Source organism: Sphaeramia orbicularis, chromosome 4, assembly GCF_902148855.1.
Source record: "Sphaeramia orbicularis chromosome 4, fSphaOr1.1, whole genome shotgun sequence".
Lineage (NCBI taxonomy): Eukaryota > Metazoa > Chordata > Actinopteri > Kurtiformes > Apogonidae > Sphaeramia > Sphaeramia orbicularis.
In genome coordinates, this window is record NC_043960.1 from 13,793,769 (window position 1) to 13,816,976 (window position 23,208).

Consider the following 23,208-nt stretch of genomic DNA (forward strand, 5'->3'; position numbering starts at 1 on the left):
TCAATACAGCACTCCTGAAAGTTGTGTTGTTTCAATTGATTTCCAGGTATATTTTAAGCTCAGGGCTGAATCAGTCTCATCTCCTCTACCTAATTTTGCCCAGCTGGCTCTTGGCTCTGGACAGAGGCTGCAGAGCGATGAAGTCATCACCTATCGCCACGCGGTTGGAATACATCTACACCGGGAAAATACAGACAAAGGATAGTAGGAAGAGCACACACAGAGGTTAGAAAACAATCTCGCACACACATTTGCACTCACACAGACACGCTTCATTGAATCTCTGCGAATAAACTCAGACTCACACACACACAGCAGGCAAAACGAGACAAAGGTTAGAGCAGAAACAACACACAGGTTTGGAAAAGGCAGTAGAAGAGCTGTGAAAGGAGAGCGGTATAAGCTACAACATAAACTGTCTCCAGCTGGACAAATCAATACAGTAACAGCATGGGTCTGTTACAAGGTGACCATGCACACTGTGTTTTGTCTTAGTGTGTATAAATGTGTGTGTGCAATCAGAGGGAAGTCATGCGGTGTGTGTGCAACTGAACACCATGCTGTTCCTGTAAAAAGGTCGTGTATTAATGATCACAGAGGCTGTGAAAATAAACTATTTAAACAACACAGAACATTTTTCTTCTCTGTCCAGCGTTTGATTTACCTTGACATTTCAATTTAATTTGCTCCCCTTAAGACTCATTTCCTATTATGGGAAATGTAATTTTAACATTTTTTCAGACGTGTGTAGGGAATAAGTTCTAAATCTGAAATTGCACAGAGAAGACAGTTTAACTACTGAAGTGTGCTCGGTCCTTCCCTATGTTGATACATTACTTTGATTTTACTGTCTATGCTTGTGCATCTGGGAAAACGTAATGATATTTTAACATTTCTCACCAAATATTAGACATAATTAATGTGGTGGCTAATTCTTCCTTCTAATTTCAATGAAAAACCTGTGGTAGTGCCCAATATTTGCTATTACAGACAAAATGGTGTGATTATGCTGCCTTATTTGGATGAATCCTTAAGTGTTTTTGCAGTGTGAGGTTACAACAAACAGTTTCAAGTTAAAATCTCCATATTAGATGCTACAAAATCACAAGAGATTGCAAAACATGTCAAGAGCAGACAGGAGCGAAGACAATATTAGATATGTGTGGCTAAGCACCAGAGTGTTTGCAAAAATAGTATTTTGAGAGTCAATGGACGTAACTAAAAGTGACCAAACAGCAGCTTGTACATGGAAAGTAGATTGTAGGAAGCTTCTGGAAAGAGGACAGATACTGAGAGAGTCTCTTTAAATCTCAGCCTGTGTGGATGGGAATCCTGGACTATTTACTGTCCAAAGTCTAATCCGTACCCACTTCTGACAGTGAGCTGAAGTGGGCTTTTTACGGACCCCTACATTGCCTTGACTAAAAGTTTGTTTTCTGCCCACATACTGCCACTTTCTGCCTGTTCTTAAACCTCCTGTTCCTCCTCTCAACTGTACCTGACTCTTCTGGGTGCTGGTGGGCTGCAGATGTCGATAGAAGACCTTCTTCACCACATCAGGAAACAGGCAAGTTATGACAATGATGATGATGGCAAACCAGGCAGAGCCACTGGACAGCAGCTGCACGAAGACGAAATACATGTCCTGGGTGTGGAGGAATGGCCTGAGAGGAAGATGGGGGAGATACTGGTTACATAAACAAGCAAAAAGGGAAAGATTTGTGTGCCTTTTTATTAACAATGAAACGTATCTGTGCTTGTAAGTAGAAGTATGACTAGGTTCCATTTAGCTCATACTAATAGCACTGAAAGTAAAAGAACACATCTTAAACCTAAAAGACAAATGTCAATGCAGTCAAACTGTCTCAGCTCAGCTTTGCCCTTTCCACTCTAAATACAGACCTTACTGGCAATGAAGGACCTTGAACCTTGGGGTGATTTCATTATTCCCAGACACTGAAAGACTAAAAGGCCTTTTAGATGTCACACTACAAATCCTGTTTAAAACATGGTCCAGTGTCGTTACGGTGGCTCCTACCAGTCTGTGACTTGACTACACTGGATAATGTTCTGAGACTGATTAAATCAATGATGCTCACTGCTGACAGCTGATTCCTACAAAGCCTAAAGCGAAATCCTGCTCTGTCAACTGACAGCTGTTAAATTTGGTTCATCTCAGTCTTTTAATCCTCTGTATTTGGGCCTTATCAACAGGCTGAAATCAAAGAACAGACACATCATCTGTTATTGAAGAGAGGCAGTTTTAGACAATATGCATATTCATGTTTATGAGAAGAGATGTTAACCTTATTTCAATTGGAGAATGTTTGAAGCAAGTTATTTAAATCAACTTCCTTATCTTATTCTACTGATTTCACAAGACATTAATATTAAGGCTGTGACAAATGATTACTGCCATCATTGATCAAACTGTTAATATTTCCTCAATTAACCCTTAAAGATCTAGCACTTTAGTGGTGTCTTCCAAATTAATTTTTATCTACATTTAACCTTTTCTAAGTGATTTATCATCATTTATTGTAATGTATTATTGAGGTTATTGAATCAAAACAGAGGAAACTGAGAAAAAGGGGACTTTTTCAATCACAATGTGTAATAACAACCCTCCCTCCATTCCACTTACGTTGTATATATTCAATCCGTATTAATATATATATTTTTTTATATTTATAACCATTTGCACTACATCATATCGAACAATATTTGCACTCTCCTTTTAAACACTTTTTATTCAAATTTATATGACTGTTTTTATGTGTATGTGTATGTCTATGTATGTTTTTATGCTGCTGACAACACTGTGAATTTCCCCATTGTGGGATCAATAAAGGAATATCTTATCTTATCTTTTTCAGCAAAATATACCATTAATTGAACATAAAAACAAGTGTGACCAACCACTGTTATTCGTCAGACTACATAGGTTTTACTGGTGATGAACATGACGGTGTTTCCACATTTACTATGGAGCCTTTGAACATCCATATGGGTCATACATGATGCCAGTGAAAAGCTGAGAGAGTGTAGTTTACCTGAATTATTTAATATATTTATATGATTAATGATTGAAAATGTATTAAACATTTTAGGTCAGAAAATGGTTTATGTCACTATTAGTTGTTCCGGTCAATCATATATATGAGCTATAAAATGTCAGAAAAAGGTGAAAGGAGCTTCCCAAAGCACAGCAAGACATGCTAGCATATGCTGTTTTTAATTGGAAAATATTTGTTTAATGTCACAGAGATTGGAATAAAACTGAAAATAATAAACATTTAAGAAGCTGATTTAAAAAAAATACTCAGAATTATCGATTATCAAAATATTTCATACTTATTTCAACCACAAGTCACTTTGTTATTGCTCCAAGCCATGTTTTGTTAAATAATATAATTCAGATAATAAACGGACAATAAGTCAGAAGCAGACAGAATTAATAATTTATTATTTAACTGATTTCATTTTCTCTTTTGATTACTATGCAGACAGTTATAAAAGACTTGGATTGTGTTTCAGAATCGGGACCTTTTTAGCAGCAGATTTTATTTGCCAAGTCTGGGAGAGAAGAGAAGATAATTTACAAGTTGTGAAAAAACTGAAAGCTTGTAATAAAATGAAATGAAATGTTGGAAATGACCACAGCAATCGGTTGTGTACACCCATGAGAAAAATATATCAAGCCCATCAATGAGTCAATTAATTAATAATATTACTGGCAAGCACACATATGTCTCAGGAAATTACATTTGGCTCCTACATTTATGACTCAAAGGATGATCAGTGTTATTGTAGTTTCCCCTTAATACTGGTAATTCTGCTGCCTGTATATGTCCAGAAATTAAGCTGTGGGATGATGTTCCACTAACGCAGAACATTTTCTTTAAAGGAGTGATATTTTGCTTATTTTAAATGGAATTATGCACTTTCAAACATTTCCCTGTGGTCTACATAAACTGTAAATGTTATGCTTGGGTCTGAATTCTTCATTAACTAAACTCCACAGGTCCATCTTCAACCCTATTTTTGAGTAATGACACCAGAAAGGTCATTTTGAGCGCTGGCCCTTTAAATGCAAATGAGCCACTTCACGCCCCACCCCCTCCAGGCTGCTGACTGTGAGCTCTGTCTTGTTCAGCCACTTGTGTTCATTATTACAACAAACAACTGAACATTTTAGGTAATTGGCTCAAGGTTTGGACATATTTTCAGTTTTTACTACAACCGCTGCTGACAAAACAAATGTCGTACTTGGAGAAATGTTGGTCGGAAGTCTTGACCTTATATGTGCAAATGTCGTGATGTAACTAGCTATAGACGTAACAAATTAAGAAGGAATTAAAACAGGTTGTAGAAATCCATTCGATTTTTGCCTAAATGAATATAAAAATAGCTTTGCAGCACCTGGAGGGTTCAAATTCAAACTTTATGAACTATTAGGGTCCAAATACACAAATAAATGTACCAAAGACTAATAAAAGTGAGTTTAGCCAAATATGACCCCTTTAAGTCTGAAAGCAGCATTTACACACAATCACTGACTGTGAATTAAGATATTGGCCTTACCAGATGATACCACCATAGAAGAGAGAGAAGATGAAGTAAAAGGCAATTGAGCCCCATGTCACAAAATGGTTCATCCACGTCCAGAAATGAGTCTCCAATGCAAGCTGTTACCACGTAAACACACACACGCACACACACACACACACACACACAGGAGGCAAGGGTAAAGAAAATTAGGTGTAAAACACTGCGAGGGGGACAGGCAGGGCATCAATAAACTGCAGCAATCTACCCAAGAGCTGTAAAAGGGACCTTGACCCCAGTCTGTGACAAATTATATTCTCTAGTTAACAACCACTGACATCATCCTAACATTTCACAGCATACTGTATTTCAAATTGGGATTGTGAGTGTGTCTCTGAAGAGTGAAACATGTTTCCCATCATCAGTCTGAAACATTTAGTACCCATCATCTTAAATCAGCATGAAGCTTTTTTTTTTTTTCCCATGAGAGGAATAAATAAGAACACATAAAAAGGTCTGGTTTTTGGCTTGGTACATGCTTGACTTTGGTTTTCAGCCAAATACTACATATTCTGTGGGACATGAAGATTGCAGAAAAATTAAACAGGTTCCTAAGGTTTGTTGTTAAAAGCATAAAATATGTTATTATTTACCTTTAATGTGACAGTGATGACCATAACTGTAAAAACCAGCGTTCCAAAGGTCCAGTTCCCAAACATCTACAAAATAAAAGTAATTACAGTCAGCAGCGTAATATATCATTAGAAGACAACAAAGAAACAATGGTTTTATTCACAAATGCGACCAAGTAAGGGACTGTATATTCAATATGATAATGGTGCGGTCAGCCCTGTGGTTATTAATATTTGACAAAGTAGTTGGAAGAACAGTGTTACTAATTCACTGTGTGAGTTTAAAAAGGTGCAGAGTGTTTTCTGAATGAGGAAACTGCGATTTTTTTCTACGACTGATCAACAGCCAGGCTGGAAAAAATCACAGATAATTCTGTAATCCTGCAGCAAAGACAGCAAAATACTGAGCTCTCCAATCCAAACACAAGTCGGGATAAACGTTGAGTCAGGAAAGTTGGAATGAGGTGAGCAGTGTCCAGATGTGAACACCAGCCAGAGTTTATGAATGGTATGGCATTACGGTGCCTGTAATGAAGCCTAGCCCTCTAACCACGTCTACTTTTGGTAGCTCCCTGCCTTCTATGAGAATTGCTCCTATAGATTAAGAACTGCAGGGGGGATTGTTTTGTTGCCAACCAATTCAGTGCTCTGCTGGATGCTGATCACAGAAAACAAAATGGTGATACCACTAAGATGGATCCAGACAGATAAAAGTTTTTGCTGCCTGACAGGAATACAACTCAGGGTTTTCCCTTGTGCAGAAAAGCTCATTTTTATTAATATGTCTATGTATAAAACTTTGGAAGGGCATCAAAAACGTCCAAAAAGCTTCAAAATTCATTTACTGGAGCCCAACTGCAAAAACAAATCATTTAGTTTGTTAAGGTTCTGTGCATTGATGTATTTGGCTTTGTTATGGAGGGGAAAACTCTGGTGTTCACTTACACCAGTAGGTGCATTTGCATATCCAGCTATTTCATGTGGCTTTTAACATTTGAATGTATAGTCAACATTAGGGGTGTAACGGGACAGAAAAATTTCGGTTCAATACATTTTCAGTACAGTGAAGGACACCAGCGAGGGGGGGTGCTCCGTAACTACCTGTGGGACACAGGACATTTCTTCAAAATATTGTTCAGTCATTTGTGCATTAACAGGCACCCCACATATTGTGTATTTTTGAATGTTCAATGTTCGCTTATGGAAAACGCTGTAATTTACTGAGTGTTTTTGAACGCCTCGCAGTATTCCCTGAGGTGCTGTGAACATGCCCTCACAGAAACACCACAGCAGAGGCATGGTGAAAGAGAAGAGGAGCAGGTTCACTTGATTTTGCCAACTTGACTTAAAAAATAAAAACCTTTTTGCTCTCAAGGAACCGGCAGACTCTTGTGCCACAAAACTGCAACATACCTAAAGTGAAACTTAACACGCTTAGAACATCCAACCTGGCTTCAGTGCCTCTGTTATACTCTCAGTTGTCATGTGTTGTTTTTTTTTTGCAGTGGCGCTGAGAATTCGCCGCTGCTGAATGTATATAGAGGAAACCCTGCACATGGGTTCTGCTTGCGTCCGCCCTGCTTCCCAAGTGTTTGCATTCTTCACATAGGCTACATGTATTGGTTCATACATCTCCATATTGTATCGAAGGCCTTGAACCGAAATGGTTCTGTACAAACGAGAGCACTGTTACACCCCTAGTCAACATTACAACAATGTGCAAAATAAATTCTCTTTTGTACATTATATATATATATACATACATATCGTATTTGGAAAGAAAAGAAAAGTTTGGGTGACACATATTTACATATAGTAAGACCACAGTGTTTTGTGGTCTAGATATCTTAACACAATCTGAAAAATACTGCATTGAAGCAAAAGATAAGTGAAGACTGAACAAACAAATAACTGAAAATCATTTCTGTGAAGAAGAAAACAGAATCTGTACATTTCTACATCATGCAAGACAATACATACAATTATGTAACATGAAAACATACTCCAGCACATTAGGAACTGGCTTAGCTTATTCTACAGCATTATTGTGAGCATAAAAACGTGTTCACGATCACACTGATAATCCTTTCATTAACCCCCCAGAGACATGCATTCAACTGTAGACCAAACGCTTACCAGCTGCCTGTTAGCTCGCAAGATCTGAAGACATGCACAGCGTGAAGGCACAAGGAAAGAGAGTAATCAACAAAAGACTGAAGAAAAAGAGAGTACTTAATGAAATACAAAACTTAAGTCTGAGAGAGAAATCCAACATATTCATCAGGCAAAGAAAGAAAAAAAAAAAGACTGTGAAGAACCAGAGACATGGAGAAGAAGAAAAAAAGGTAAATTTACTCAATATTAATGAGAAACCCAGTGAATGTAATACATGCTGGTAGAAAAATTAAGGCAAACAGCTTATATATGCAACAGTACTGAACAAAAATCACAACGTGGAAAGACAGAGATTGAAGGAAGTGACTGCAGACAAGCAGGCAACAAACACACCCCAATTTATTAAATTATTACACATACATTTGTAGGTGTCCTGCATTTGCTTCTTGACTATAATTCATGCTATAGAAAAGTATTTCTAATAGTGGTTGAAAAATTGTATTTTCTGGGGAAGTCTACTTAAGACGAAAATACAAAAACTCAAACACACACCTGTCCGTTGCCCATGAGGGTGGTGTCCTCTCCCATCAATATGTACGATCCGAAGAAGAAGACGAAGGCATGACAGAAGCCCAACAAGGTCCAGTACAGAAAAGTTCGGAAGGATAGCAAGGAGTTTTTGCTGATGTCCCTGTAAGACAGAAACACCTTTTAAGAAATTCACAAAGGAAATTTGACACCAATACAAAATAAACTAAATGAATAATGTAATTTTATTTACTTATTTGCAAATTACTGCAATTGCAATCACTGCAATTATTGTGTGAAAACTGATTCCATGTCAACTTACCTGTACAGGGCAGGTTTACTTTGTAATATGTGTGGATGGACCAGCTGTTCAAACAGACTGTACACCAGGATGGGCAGCGAGGTGAAGCAGATGTTGTACAGTGTCAGATAAACACTGTCGTACAGAGTCTACATTAAACAGACAGAGCAGCTCACTCAACACAAGCCAATTAATGACATTTCCCCAACCTATCTAACTTCAAACATCACTGAATTTCAATAAAGTCCTTTAATTAATACACTCAAATTATGTAAAACTTTTAAATCACAATACATTTTACATAAAGTGTACAATTTCATCCAAATGCATACCTGTACATTTTTCATTAATCAGACAAATCCACAAAAAATATACAATGACACGTGACATAGTGGAAGTGACACAGAAAAAGACACTTACTTGTTGTGAAAACAGACAGAAGAACTGGTATAAAAACTGGGGCGTGATAAAACACACATTCTACAAGAGACACAAAGCAAGAGACTTTAAAAACAAGGCACTAGTGGAAAATTAAGAGGTGGCAAAGATATCTGAACACTGCTAACAGCAAGCAGAGCAGCCAGTTTCTACATCAGATGATGTCTCTTAATTTATGATCAAGAGATTAGTGTGGAGGAGAGGCTGTAAACCAAGAATATTACAGGAATATGTTTAAATGTGAACATACAAAGTCCAGTGTCCGAAAAATAAAATGGTTATAGCTGTCACAGTAAAGGTTTGTGCATTACAAAGGCAGACATTTGATTGTCTTACCTTGTAGAAAAAGTACTGTACAAGCGTCGCTATCCGAATGTAGTAGAAGTGACCGTGGACCAGTAGGAGTTTAGCCAGGAACTTGAACCTGGCAATTGCATAGTCACTGTTTCTCACGGCCTGACGACCTTCTTTCCCCATGATACCTGGAGACACACACATATATACTCAGGGCTCCTACAGGTTTTCTACAAGTTAAATTTAAGACTTTTTGATATTACTTAGGACAGAATTTAATGCCCATTTCACAGCCATACTGGCAAAAATTTGTGACTCCTAGAATTTAGGAAAATGTATTTATTTACTCCTTGTACAAGGTGCAGAAAGCTTCAAACACGTTCCCCTCCCCTTGTGTCAACCAAATCGAGAATGATCTTTTCACCAACCAGGCATTACTAAATTTGCACTTCCCCGTGCTTACTTTTCACTTCTGTGGTCATTTCACACTGAGGGCTGCAAAGTTAGCGATAACTGGTTCCTAATTTCAACATAAATTGTCAGGTTGGAACTAGTGGAACTGAGTAGACTGACATGACTTTCTTTGCAGTTTGGACATTTCCCAGACACATTTAAGCACAATACAGTGAATAAGTTAATGGAAACATAACTTAAGACCTACCATATCGAATTTAATACCTTTTAAAAACTTTTTTTAAGAATTAAATGCAGATTTGTAAATTCAAGACTTTTAAGACTTTTTAAGACCTCGTGGGAACCCTTGATACTGTACTAAGTGGAAGATACACTGCAGAATACATATCGTCGTTGGGCGGAAACCTTGTAAGTCCATTTTTGGTCTTTTATGTCATAAAACGATTCTATTGGTCAGTCTTCACATAAGCCTGACGGTTTTAGAAATATTTAACCAATGAAAAGTGTTGAAAACAGCTTGTGACTGTACATCTCTTAACTCCATTCATTTATTAAGAATATACATCATTTTTCCAGTTTCCTGAAAAATAACTATTTTGGACATAAGAGGTTTCCGCCTGATAGCGACAATATGGAAAAATATATGCAAGCACTTACCTATGCCAACGTGGGCCTCTTGTATCATGCTGACATCATTGGCTCCATCCCCAATTGCTAAGGTAATGGGTTTCTCTGGAGATGTTTTTAAAAGACGCACCACCTGGAGATAAAACAGCAGTTCTGACATCTCAGCAGAGTTTAAAGTGCTAATCAAGTCTGCAAACGCTTGATAATTTTAATTGAACATAATTCAACACAGCATGAACGTAAGGGTTGTGTTAATAAGACAATGACATAGTTTAAATTTGGAGGGGGAAAAAAACGACAGTAAACACTAACAAACTTTTAATGTAATCAAGAGGCAAAGATGAAAGACTTTAGTAGGACTGTCCAAATAGTGATATTGGGATTGTCCAAAATGTCCCTGAAACATTTGGGGTGTGTAACAAACAGGGTATAATGTCAGTACCTTGGCTTTTTGCAGAGGGGCCATGCGGCAGCACAACACAGCGGAACAGTTTTTACACACTTCCATAAAGAGCTTCTCGTGTTCCCTCAGTGCTAACGACAGACTGGCCCCATCCACGACCAGGCCATGCTGTATGACATGGTCCTCCTTTATCCTAGGGACAGATGCAAAAATAATATAATAAAAAAAAAAAAAATAAAAAAAAAAAGGAGTAAAGAAAGATTAAGACAGGAAATTCTGGCAGAAATAATACAATCTTGCCTTTTACAATGAGAAGTGCTTTGTTATATATGTAAAAATAGCAAAACATCAGTCAAATGACAATGTATGACAATAATATAATATTCCAAAAGAGCACTGTAGCATAAAAAAAAATGGTCTCTAAATTCATTTAAGATCAGGGTTCTTACACATTTCTTAAGGTCAAATTCAAACACTTTCCAAGGACTTTTAAGGGTTAGTTTAAATTTTTTTGCAGCACAGCACCTTATCGCTGCGGTTAAATACATATCTACAGGAATACTTACACTCATGATTATTCTTTGCACTTTTTAATCACAATGATGTACATTATATTATGCTATAAACATCTAAAATGATGTTTCATAACAGCAAAAAGTTTAAAAATTAAAGAACACAAAGTTTTATCCCAAAAGAAAGGGAAGCCACCTGGCATTCTTCGGGCACACTCGCACCGAGACAAAGATTAAGATGAAAATTTACCTGGAATCTACCTGAGAGCATCCGCTAATTTTCTTTTTGGACATAAAGTTTTGTTTTTCAAAATGTATCAACTCTCTGAAAGTAGCTTTGGCTTGGCATCTAACCTGACAGAGTTAAAATTAAAAATAAATAAATAAAATCACATCACAGAGACACAATTACAAGCACTTTCAAGCACTTAAACTAAAATTCAAGCACTTTTCAGACCTTGAAAACACAACATTGAAATTCAAGCATTTTTAAGGATTTCAAACACCCGTACAAACCCTGTAAGATACAGTTTTAGAAATCAGGTTGTGCCCTCATTAAACACAGAATCACTTTGGACTAATCTTTCATTGCCAAACTTTCACACTTCTTTTTACTGCTGTGCCAGCACTAGAGAGCCTGACAAGAACTACTATCAACATGGAATCAGACAGAAAAGAAATTCTCTGGCGTGTCAGGAAGGAAGTTGTTTTTATGGGACATTTGCACAACATAAAATGAGCCCTGGTTAAATGTCGAAAATACCACAAAGAAGCAAGAAGCCTTTTCAGTTTGTACTTTCGACTCGGGCTGTTGCTGTTTCATGTAGAAAACAGTTAACACAGAAATAGCAGAGGGGGAGGACAATGCGGACTAAAATAGTAGGGTATGGCAGGTATTCCAACACAACACGTCCTGTGAGTCAAAATATTTCACACACACACACCTTCTAGCTAGTCTGCGGAGTTGCTCTGCACACTCATTGTCAGAGCGCTGCTGCAGGAGCTCCAGGATGTTCATGGTTCGGTGAAAGTGGCCACAGGACAGGCTGACGCTTACTGCTGTCTCATGTTTGTCCCCTGTCAGGACCCATACTTTGATCCCTGCTAGCCGGAGAGCCTCAATGGTTTCCTGGACTTTGTCCTGGAGTCTAAAACAAAAAAAAAAGACATAAATTCATAGTTTATTATATTAGACTGTATTAGGTACTGCAGTAAAAGACTATTTTAGTTGGCAGTTTTCCTCTTAGTTCTAATGTTATGTTGTTAGTAAAGTTATGTGTCCATAATACAGTACATTACCAGAAATACACATACTCAATTTCCTCAACAAGGAGCATTTTCTTGATTTTCTTGAAGTATTTTAAGGTTAAAGAAATGCATAAATGACTACCAGTTCATTTTTCATTTTATGGGTCATCTAAAAACCTCGTAAATGGTGATAATTTCATGTAGGTATCCGACATGGTCTTTCAGTTTAACTATCCTAATCCTGTCTGATGAGAAAAGTGGAAACTTCCTGTGAAATCAAGCAAGACAAATTTTCTGTAAAATCAGGTTTTATCCCATTTTGTCTGACCGCAGTTAATATCTATAAAAAAGGTTAATAGAACTGAATATAATCATATATTATCATGGGTATCAGCTTTACATTATTCATATTAGTCTGAAAAAGAGGGGAGTGAGAGAAGGAAATTCGCTCTCCTCTTTCATAATGGAGGAGATCTTCTGATTGTGACCACGAGTGCCTGAGGAGGAATTCAGTGCAGATAGAGGAACAGAATGCTAGGGAGAAAAGAGGAAGAAAGCAGGGAGAGATAAAGGGAGAGGGAGAAGCCAGAGTCTTATGCGACGAGCAGATGGTGAGCAGATGCAAACGCATATCAACATTAATTTCCAGAGAGGCTGTCTGAGGTGACGTTTCCATGTCCCTGCCAACTATATGCGGTTTGTATGTCGCTGATGTGGCCATGTGTTTCATGACACCCAAAATAATTCTGTATCAGATTATTTTTCATATAGGTAGTTTTAACACTTATTTGATATGAAAAGTTCCAGAGCTCCAAGCAGTTGTAGTCTTCTGTTTAGTGTGTGCAGGGTCAAAAATAGCAACAAACAGCACAACTTCCAAATATGCAGAAGCACAGTTAGTACAAGAATTAAACAACAAAGTCAGTCTAGTATATACTACACAAATAGATGGAGAAGTGTACCAGATGGAAGTAAACCATATGTTCTATGCAAAGAACTATGTGTTATGTACTCTCTGCTTGTGGCAAAACATGATAAAAACACATTGCATAATTTTACATCTTAATGAACAGTATGTTGAAAACCATTTGGAGTTGGCAAAGGAAGTAGCTTTAGATGATAGTTGTCAGTGGTTTAAATTCTAAAGCAAGAGACAGTTTTGTCAGCAACATTTGCATTTTTAAACGCCAGCAACTCCTAATTGAATAACAAATTACTATGCTATGAAGACTACTGAAGGCACCAAACCAAACATCAAGTTATACTAAGTAGGGTTATTTTTTGTTATGAAACTTCTTCATAAAAAAGCAGATGGAAAATAAATGTAAACATCTGAAGTGTAAGGTGTAATGGAATTTTCTTGTTGTTGAAATGGATAAATTGCATAGAAAACCGCATTGTTTAGGAACTGGTATCAAAGAAATATACACAATACACTCATACAATAAAGAGTGCAATTATCACAATATATCTAATTTTATTGAAATGAGTGCATACTTGTCCTCCACCCCAGTTGCTCCCAGGAGCTGCAGGTCTCTCTCAATGTAGCTGAAGGCTTCCTGCAGCCTCTCCTCTCTCTGCTGCAGCGCAGTACGGGCAGAATTCAGACGCCTGTCCACATCAATGTACTCCTCTGGGCTAAAGTGGCGACATGCTACAACCAGGGTCCGCAAACCTTTCTGCAATGAGACGGGGAGGGTGTGTGTGGGGAGGGAAAATAGGGGCAACACGTGAGAATAAAATACAATGAAGACAATGTGATAAAGAAAGGAGGACATGAAGTTATGATTGAAAAAAGAAAAGGCATATTTGTGTGAATAAAAAGGGGAGAAATATGCATGTTGAAAAGATGATTGGACGATAACCGATGTGGGGAGAGAGAAAATTAGGCAGAAAAGGGACACAAACAGAAGGCTGGGCTTTAAATCACAGAGGCGGCTGGAGGGGGAGATCGCCACAAATCAAACCAGTTCAGGGAACAAAGTCCTCAGTACTTAAACCTCTTGGGATGTGGAGAGTGAATATATGCATATTTATATGCCTGAATGTGGCTGTTGTGATGAAGTATTTACAGTCAAATCCAAACAGCAGGACCAAAAGTAATGACTACAATGACTGGAAAAGGGAGACATAGTGGTGAATATATGGATCAAGAGGTTTTTGAGACTCAGATGTTAGAATTTAATGTAAAAAAAATACATATATACAGATATAGATATTTTGCTCCAAGTGGATTGCTGGTGTCCTTTAAAAACATGACAAATGGGTAATTGTGCATGACATGAAAATTAAGTAAAAACTCTGAGGGTATCATTGTAAATTCAATGCAACAACTGTAAGTTTGTGGATGTTAATAAGATAAGACTGCATAAATGTTTATGATCAAATAATAAGGTTTGTACAGTTATGTAATACAGAGAACATGTCTGAGAAGCTCACAAAAAATGCACAGAATAAAACTCAGAGCAGTTGCAGACTACAGTTTGGTATGCACATCATGATGCTGTTCAATCTTAGAACCTGATGAGACATCAGAATCTGAAATTCTGCTGACCACCACACCCTCAACAGCTGTGTAATACAGTAGTGACAGTATAGGCTGTTGGAAAATCTTCAGTGAAAATTCAATTTGTGTGAACAAAAGAAGTGTTTTTATAAACAGGGATTCATTTCTTACCAAGGCAAACTCATCTACATGCAATCTCGTCTTCTCTATCTCTCCACTGGTGGTGAAAGGCAAGATGGCTGACTCTGCTCCCTTAGTGAACATTACCTGACCTCCTTGAAGGTGAAGATAGCAAGATGAAGTCAATATAAAGACTTTATACATTATTTACAGAGAATTTCAATGTACCAGCAATCTGATCATGTCTCCTTAGTCAAGCTTGCATTATTAGTTACTATGCTCAATATTTTGTCATCAATGATAATTTGCCGAATAAAGTTTTACCTGAGGGAGTCTGTAGTATGACACTCATCCTCCTGCGGTTAGCATCAAATTCTAATACATGGAGCAGTTTATATCTAAAAACACAAAAAGAACATTCATGAAAAACGTTTTGACAAAGTATCGTAAGTAACCAAGATAGCTGAAAAAAAGTTATACAGGCTGAAACGTACTTTTCGGACTTCCCAAATGTTTTTATTTCCATAGTATCTCCACTGCAGCTGGTGAAGGTTACTCCAATCCTGTGAAAAAAATAAATAAATAAAAATTTAAAAAAAATATATATATACACACACACACACACACACACACACAATTGCTTGATGCTGACCTTTACCCACTAGATACAAATTCGATTCAGAGTTTTTCCAAGTTTGAAAGGTAACAATTTCAGCAATTTGGGTTATTTGCCTTAAGCCATTCAGTCTTTCCTGCAATCTGTCATATAGTTATTAATCTTCTTCAGGATCAAAAAACTACTGACATTTACTGGTAGCTATACAGCAAGAAACCAATGGGACCTACTGAAGAAACCTGGGCATAAAAATACAAATTCATAAAGCTCCATATGGGAATATTAAGTCAAACCCAGGACTTCCTTCTTGTGAAGTGACAAATTGCTCATTAAAATCAAGAAAATAGAGGTAAAGCTTCACCTTCTTTAGATACCACACAACAATAACACATCTGCAGACTAGCTGAGCTGGACACAACACACATACAGACCGTTTCCACCAAATGGAGCAGATTTAGTCTCAGACAGTCAGAGAGGAGCACAAACCTAACAACGGTTCCAGTCCACTACACATCACATGTGGATGACCAAATCTCTCAAGTTTTTGTGTCTAATTAAATTGAATATGAACTTCCACTGAAAGTTAATATGCAATTTGTACTGAAAGGAAACGCATGCAAAAGAGGGAAAAGCTGTAATAAATATCAACCTTTTTATGGTGAAACATGATGGTGATGAGTCAGTGCGGCATGTACTCAATGCAATATTGCATTGTTGTCACCCTCCTGCTGCAGTTCAGTCATTTATTCTACCATTTCAGTTTACAATGCAAACATTTTTGCATGCCATTCCTCATTTTGTGCTTGTTTACTGTCTATCAGTGGCAGCGATGTCATTGATTACTGAGGGCAGTTTGCAAATGATGGGAAACGGCTAGATATTAAGACCGATCAGTTGCTGTCATGTCCAAAACACACTCATAATTGGCCTGACAGTCATTAGATGTGAGACCAGCTTCGGAGGCAATTTTCCACAGGAGGCTCGGCTGGAGGTTTTCTGCCGCCTCCTTAATATCAAATTGTTGCCTGTGCAATATTTCTGTTACAAGAAATAAACAGTACCAGCAAGTGAGAAAAAAAGTGCCACTTTTGATTTGGCCTGCGGTCTAACCTAACGTATTTTATGGTCCCAGAGCAAGTGACACAGAGGAGGAAGAACAGCAGGTAGAATTTAACAACGTGTCAAGGCCAGAATTCATTTTGTGCAATGGTCAAAACACGGTGTTGAAACTGTACCCAGCACTTACAGATTAAGCTCAAGCTCTTCTAAAAAGTGGATTTAACAGACACTAGCAAAACTGGAAATCACATAGTTAACTGACGGCTGTTGCAAGTTAAGTTTTCTTTCATCACTGTGGTTTCAACACATAACATGACTGGGATGAACACATTTCCTGAGTTCTAATAATTACAACCATGTGACTGTGAAACTTGCATGGAGGCATACAGAGGAGCACAGCACAGAGATAACGCACAACTGCTCTGTGACATTTTACATTTTAATTGTTCAAAGCCTTAGGTGATTCTTCAACCTGTGCACAAGAAACTACCCTTACCTCTTTGCAGCCTCTACCAAAGCTTTCTCGTCAGGTGAAGAGGCGTAGTATTCCATGTGACTGGTGGAGAAACCGTTTACATGGGAAAATGGGTCCCCTCCCCCAACCAGGCAGTCTGGCTGGTCGTAGCTTATCTGAACCGTGTGGCACAATGACACCGCCTTGAGAAATAACAATTCCTCACCGATCTGGATGGAGGAAAGATGACAGAAATCTATCACTACACTTTTCATACAGTGAAATATGTCATTTTGGCAACTAATCAATAAATATGTCAATAATCCTGACATTTGTCCTGGAATTTTAATTAGATAAAAAGTAGCTCACAAAAATGCTCATATACGCAGCCAGGCCAAAAAAAAAAAAAAAAAAAGCCCACACATACAACTTCCTTGAACCACCATTAGCTTTGATAAGAGGACACATTCACAGTAGCATAAACAATGCCAAGCAATGCATTTGCAATGTCACAATAAATATTATTACATATATTACATATTTCTGTCCTGAGTGGCATTCATTTTCTGCCAAGATCTTGTATTGATTATAGTCAGACCATTGCATAAAGTCTTCTCCCACAATATCTAACATTCTTAGTAGGGTCTGATCAGGTTCATACTGTTTACTGAAAATATAAAGATTCCTTTTCTTTTTTGTCAGACAGATTTTAAAAAGTAGATTTTCTACCATTACATGTTTCAGCTACACCTGTAGCCTTCCCCAGAAACATCTAAAGGTAAAAAACTGACTTTTTTAAAAAATCTGACAAAAAACAAAAGCAATCTTTATTCTTAATGGAGGTTCAAGTCTAGACTGTGGTGGCTAAACCATCTGCAAAAATGATGTCTCATGCTCCCGCTCCACTCTTTCACAAGCCCATTGAGCCTGATGAATACTGGCATTGTCCAATCTTTATGCTGCCTTGTAAAACTAATGGGTGTTTAAGAAATTAGAAACTACTAACTGTATCAGTTGTAGCTGAAGATCCTGTTGCACCTGAAATATATCCATCACTGGAGCAATTATTAAATGGAAGGATCTGAACTATTTGGTTTGTTAAATAAAGATGGGAACTTTTTTTTTCTTTTGGCCATGCTGTGTATAAAAGTACACATGACCAACTGTGTCTTGTACATAATGTGTACAACCCACATGCATATGTCTTCTATATTAAAATTATTGTAATATTTATATTCATACCAAGTGAGGTGTTGAACCGTCGGGTGAATCATCAGTCACTCCCTCTGGTACCAATTTGCCGTTAACCTCCCGGTATTTGGTTCCATTAATGGAACACTCACGAAACTGCATTTCATTTTCCGTTAAGGTACCCGTCTTATCAGTAAACACATATTCCACCTGAGAAACAGAAACATCCAAATACACACAGTATCACTACAGAGTCCAAAATAAGTTAGTGTAACAGTATTATTAATATAAATAGTGCTACAGACAAGCAGAGAGGTGAACACAGTAGTGGAATTATTTCTATATATGAAACTCAGTAAAGCCTACAGACAATGCTATATGGTTTGCGTGTGTGTAGTGTATGGACCTCCATCATTATTCCATACCTGCCCCAGCTCCTCATTGAGGTCAGAGGTGTTGACCTGAGCTTTCTGGTCACTCTCTTCGTGGTAAAGGTCCAAATCCCAGCCAATGAAAAAGGAGCCCAAGAACTTTTGCATCTCCACAGTAACATAGAGCGAGATGGGGATGATGAAATTGTAGAGGACCAGAAACGCCAAGAAATCTGAGATGAACTTTAAGATCTGAAGGATGCAGATGAGAGCAAATTTATTACAATGAGGAAGGAAAAGAGGGCAAACGAGGACAGAAAAAACAGTAAGGTAAACTTCTGTGTAATAAATAGTTTAATTATACTGCAATATTACATTTAAAAATGGTTGTAATTTTATATTTTATTGAATTTCCATTTTTGTGAATCAATAACTATGAAGAATATTTCATCAAATTCTGCCATTTTCGTTCTGCTTTTCAAAAACAACTGATCGGTTAAGAAAAAATGAGAAGTGTTGGGAAACATTAAACATGCCTGCCAATAAATTTCCACAATACAAATAGAAGCCACATACCAAACTATCATGATTCAGTGCAAACAATAATAAATTGATGCAGACAAAGTAATGGTTTGTCATTAAGAAGTTAATTACCCTCTGTTACAGTAAAGAAAAGTGAGAGAATTATACACTGACAAGCAAAACATCTGAATCAGCATTACATTTCAAACCGGTACCTGCTTAAGCGAACATTAAGTAACCAAACAAATAATATAAGCTTTTACTGATATCTTAATCCACTGAAAAAAGTGCAATACCTGTGATTAAATTGTACAAATGTGATTTCTCTGGAAAGTAGTTTTATTTTGGACCCCACAATGAAATAATTTGGTGTAATTTCATTTCTTTGTCAGTTATTATATGTATGCTGAAATCCTACCTATTAGTTTTTTGTTGAAATAAAATTAACTAAATAGATGAGAGACTATAACATGTTTGCACCCTGTTTATTGTTTGTATGATATTAACCAAAAATGTTAGATTATTAAAATATTACATTTCACTGTTGAAGTATATTTAGGCATTCACTATATTCATTATATTTTGCTGACAGACAGCTACTGAGTGTCCACATTTATATGATAATTTACTCTGACTCTTGCCTGTGTGCACTGCTTCATATCTGCCAATTTAATAGTCCTGAGGTATTTTTCACTCCTTGAGAAAACAGACTGTTGGTGTAAGAGCTGACAAAGATATTCTGAGTGGGACTGAAATAAGCACAGACCAGTGTCTGTCACTGTAATAAACACACAGAGCAGCACAGGGCACCGGTTAACTTGATAACTTCTTTATGGATTGTCTGATGTCAGATTTGTTTGTGGAAATAACATTTACATTTTACAAAAGACAAGCTTTATTAATTCTCCTGGGTTTTTTGATAGCTGTTAAAGAGCCTCTCATTTCATTGTAAAACTAAATGTCAAATACTGATGAACAGTAATTATTTAAATACACAACAGTCACCAGTAATATTGATGTTAACACTTACTATCTTATTTCATGGAATTGGGTTTATTTTTCAGTGTAGCTGCTGCCCTGGTGGTTTCAGAAGCTGCTGGCTCAGGGTCTGGTTCAATTATGCATCTCGTGCATAGGCATCCTTGCACATGTGAGCATTTTGTAAAATGTAATTTGTGTAGTTAATTTCATTTTCATCACTGTTCATTTTGTACTGCACTTTAAGAGCACACTCCAAGTACCACAATCAATTTAAGTCATCAGCTACATGGTTAAGATAGGCTCTGCTTGATACAATATTTCAGTTAATTTTAAGACTATGGTGCTGCCACAGTGTATATTATTACCAGGAAACACTGATCATGCTAGCTGTGGTGACATAAAAAACCATGATGTTTACTTGAATACAAGAACAAACATCTAATATTGTAAATCTAAGAGGACAGTTGTTGCAGGTATTCCTCCCACAGTCTTCAGGAAGAATGGCTGTGAGTATAAAACTGTGAATTTCCCTCTCTGTCTATACATAGAGCCTACTGTTCAGTCTGACTGATTAGTGTTGGCAGGCAGGCTGATAGGCCGGCAGATTAGCCCAGTGAAAGACACCTCCTCTATTATGCCTTGTCACAAAATCTAGAGACACTAAAACCACCTCACCAGCAGTCCTCTGAGACTATGTATGCGGGTAAGGACTCATCAGGGACTCATCTTTACATCTCACCCAACTCTCTCCGGTAATTTATGTCTGTGTGGAAAAGGTGTAATTGTGTGAGGAGATGAAACTGTAAGAAAGTACTGGTTACAAAGAGGAAGAGACAGACGACAAATGCGGATTAAAATCTCCCTCATCTTATCTCTGCGACTGATAGCCTGCTTACGACTTACAAAAGCAAATCAATAGGATTCAGAGACTTAAGGTGAAGCAAGACTAACCGGACTGCTGTTTCTTTCTTGTTCAGTCTTCTGGTTGTAGAAAGGTTCGTCCCATTTTTCCTCAGCCTGCCAGGCATACTTTAGGATGGTACTCAGGACAGCCTCGAACAGCAAGATGCCCAGGTAGATGATGAGGAAAGTATTCATTGACCTGATACAAGAGAAAAATATGATGAATTTTTTTTAATTTAGTGATTTCTAAATCTGACTAAGTACTACTACTGTGCTACTAACAAAGCAGCCTAAACCTATTAGGGACTTCTTGAGTTCAAATGCGGAGGCAAAAAAATCTGGGAAAAGAAACGTTATATCCAATCTAATAAAGAAATCAATCAAATGATTTTTTTTTTTACATAATGCCAAATCACAACAAAAGTTATCTCATGACACTTTACATTTTAGCGCTGGTCAAAACCAGACTGTTGAGATGTAATTAAATTAATGAAGGCACTAAGCAACATAAATTACAACATCTGATGTGGAAAACTAATTAATACTCATATGAACAGAAAATAAAAAGGTCATGTGGAAGGGCTCTTGTATTGAATTTCAATAGAAAATCATAGGTGGTCTTGTAATTACTTCCAAAGCTGTATGGTCCGATCAATCTACACAACAACACAAAGCGCTCACTTTTCCACTGCCGAACGCTTCTGGGACTTGCATTTGTAGTTCAGGGCCATCTTGGACTCCATCCCTGTGTAAACTGCCACACCTGCAAAGATTAGACCATTAATCACAATATTCTGGGTGTCAGACAACTTGCTATGAAACCTGTGATAAAAAAAAATCTCAGCTCAACAAAAGCCATCGACAATATTCCGACCTCAGCCATACATTAATGAGGTGTGATGTCCTGCCCATAATGCCTTTAGTACCTGTCTTGTTTTTGTCACGGTTGCGATGTGGCTGCTTAGCATCTCTGCCATAAGTCATTGTTAACTGGAAGCATTTTAAAGGCACTGACACTTTTACAGATATTATATTTCTCCTTCTAAGGCATATGTTTTCCCAGACCAGCTTTTCCCCTCACTTCCAGCTTTGTTGTTACAGGACCATTTCTTCTAATTCGCATAGTATTGACTCACCAAAAATTTCTTTGGTATTTTTCAACCTGGCTCCTCGCAGCAGCAAATTCTCTGGACCCAGTGGCCTGACATAAAAGCAGACACACACCATAAATACAAAGAAAGTGCCTGTAGCATTTTGGGACAAACAAGATACACGTGGACCTTTATATAAACTGCAAATACCCATCAAGGGTTAATGAGACTCATTAATCTTCTGTGCATGCAATAAAGTCATATTTTGTAGTCTTTTGGGTGCCTTTGTAACTCAAAATTTATTAAACAGATAAGAGCTTCATCTTTTTTAAAGTAATGCTTAATGATTTTGGAATATTATTCAGGTACTTCAAAAAATAAATAAATAAATCAAATTTTTGTTGGTTGGTGCCACCTGCATCCAACATCTTTATCACTGGAAATGTCGCAGGCTGTTTTTGCCTGTCTCACAGTTTCAGTGTATCTACAGTAGTAATTTAATAATTTAATGACTAGTCTCTGCAGCTGGGTAAATCAGTCTCACCTGACTATCTCCTCCCCGTGCTGAGTCACTGTAATCCGACCAACAAACCTGGAAAACACCAAAGGCACTTCAGTTGTAGGGACAGAGACATGGGAGAAAAAAACGCTACTAATATTACCATAGACCTGTGAAACTGATAAGGCCACGCACATGGTCAGTAATCAAATAATGCACAGTATTAGCCCTCTCTTTCTCATTAGAAACCTGGTCACAATAGTAGGATGCAATAGATGTTTTCCAGCAGACACTCACCTATCTGAATTGCTTTAGCTATTTAATTAAACCAGCTCTCCAGTTTACATGGTGTTGAAAAATCTCTTGGCTGCAGAGAGCTGACACAATCTGGGTTAGAAAAGTGCATGTAATAGCGCTGCGTGTCAAGACAGTTAAAGCAACTGAGGGTGGAGCGAGGGGGGTTGCTGCCATTGAAACAAACTGCCTGCTCTAAAAATACACTGATCGATCCTCAGCAGCCAGCGGAGACAGACCAGAGGAAGAGGAAATGCTGAAAAGGTGATGAGGTCATAAACCAATCTAAACCATCACCTTTTTAATAACATATTTCAGTTTATTGCTATGATGCAGCTTTACGGTGAGGTGGACATTGTTAAGGGGTTAAGGGGGATCTGCCAAAATGACTGAGATGATGAAGTTATTATTACACCTTTGACTGAGACAAATAAAATACCACTGCTGTCCAAATATGTCAAGTTTCTGCTAGGATTACCCTGTGTTTGTTCTGTGATTTGTCACTGGACTTGCCATGGCTTCACACTGCAGGCACGTGCAG

The 23,208-nt window shown here is 37.5% G+C and overlaps 1 protein-coding gene across 2 annotated transcripts in view; it reads right to left on the minus strand.

Moving 5' to 3' along the window:
- The window catches only part of atp11b (ATPase phospholipid transporting 11B), a 63,389-nt gene that overhangs the window by 20,717 nt on the left and 19,464 nt on the right, over positions 1-23,208 (minus strand). The window contains exons 8-30 of one of the 2 annotated variants that reach the window (XR_003935201.1): positions 22,419-22,466; positions 21,920-21,984; positions 21,465-21,546; positions 20,832-20,982; positions 18,432-18,629; positions 18,058-18,216; positions 16,858-17,045; positions 15,181-15,249; positions 15,011-15,084; positions 14,738-14,841; positions 13,558-13,739; positions 11,757-11,960; positions 10,340-10,493; positions 9,928-10,030; positions 8,899-9,044; positions 8,545-8,604; positions 8,146-8,273; positions 7,848-7,986; positions 7,317-7,340; positions 5,202-5,267; positions 4,585-4,688; positions 1,499-1,664; positions 90-175 (exon numbers count right to left, since the gene is read on the minus strand). Coding sequence is in view for 1 of the 2 variants with exons in the window: in XM_030131803.1 (XP_029987663.1) it covers positions 1,499-1,664; positions 4,585-4,688; positions 5,202-5,267; positions 7,317-7,340; positions 7,848-7,986; positions 8,146-8,273; positions 8,545-8,604; positions 8,899-9,044; positions 9,928-10,030; positions 10,340-10,493; positions 11,757-11,960; positions 13,558-13,739; positions 14,738-14,841; positions 15,011-15,084; positions 15,181-15,249; positions 16,858-17,045; positions 18,058-18,216; positions 18,432-18,629; positions 20,832-20,982; positions 21,465-21,546; positions 21,920-21,984; positions 22,419-22,466 (2,614 nt within the window). In the remaining variant the exon portion in view is untranslated. The remainder of the gene's footprint in view (positions 1-89; positions 176-1,498; positions 1,665-4,584; positions 4,689-5,201; positions 5,268-7,316; positions 7,341-7,847; positions 7,987-8,145; positions 8,274-8,544; positions 8,605-8,898; positions 9,045-9,927; positions 10,031-10,339; positions 10,494-11,756; positions 11,961-13,557; positions 13,740-14,737; positions 14,842-15,010; positions 15,085-15,180; positions 15,250-16,857; positions 17,046-18,057; positions 18,217-18,431; positions 18,630-20,831; positions 20,983-21,464; positions 21,547-21,919; positions 21,985-22,418; positions 22,467-23,208) is intronic. The other variant, XM_030131803.1, reaches the window with a different exon arrangement.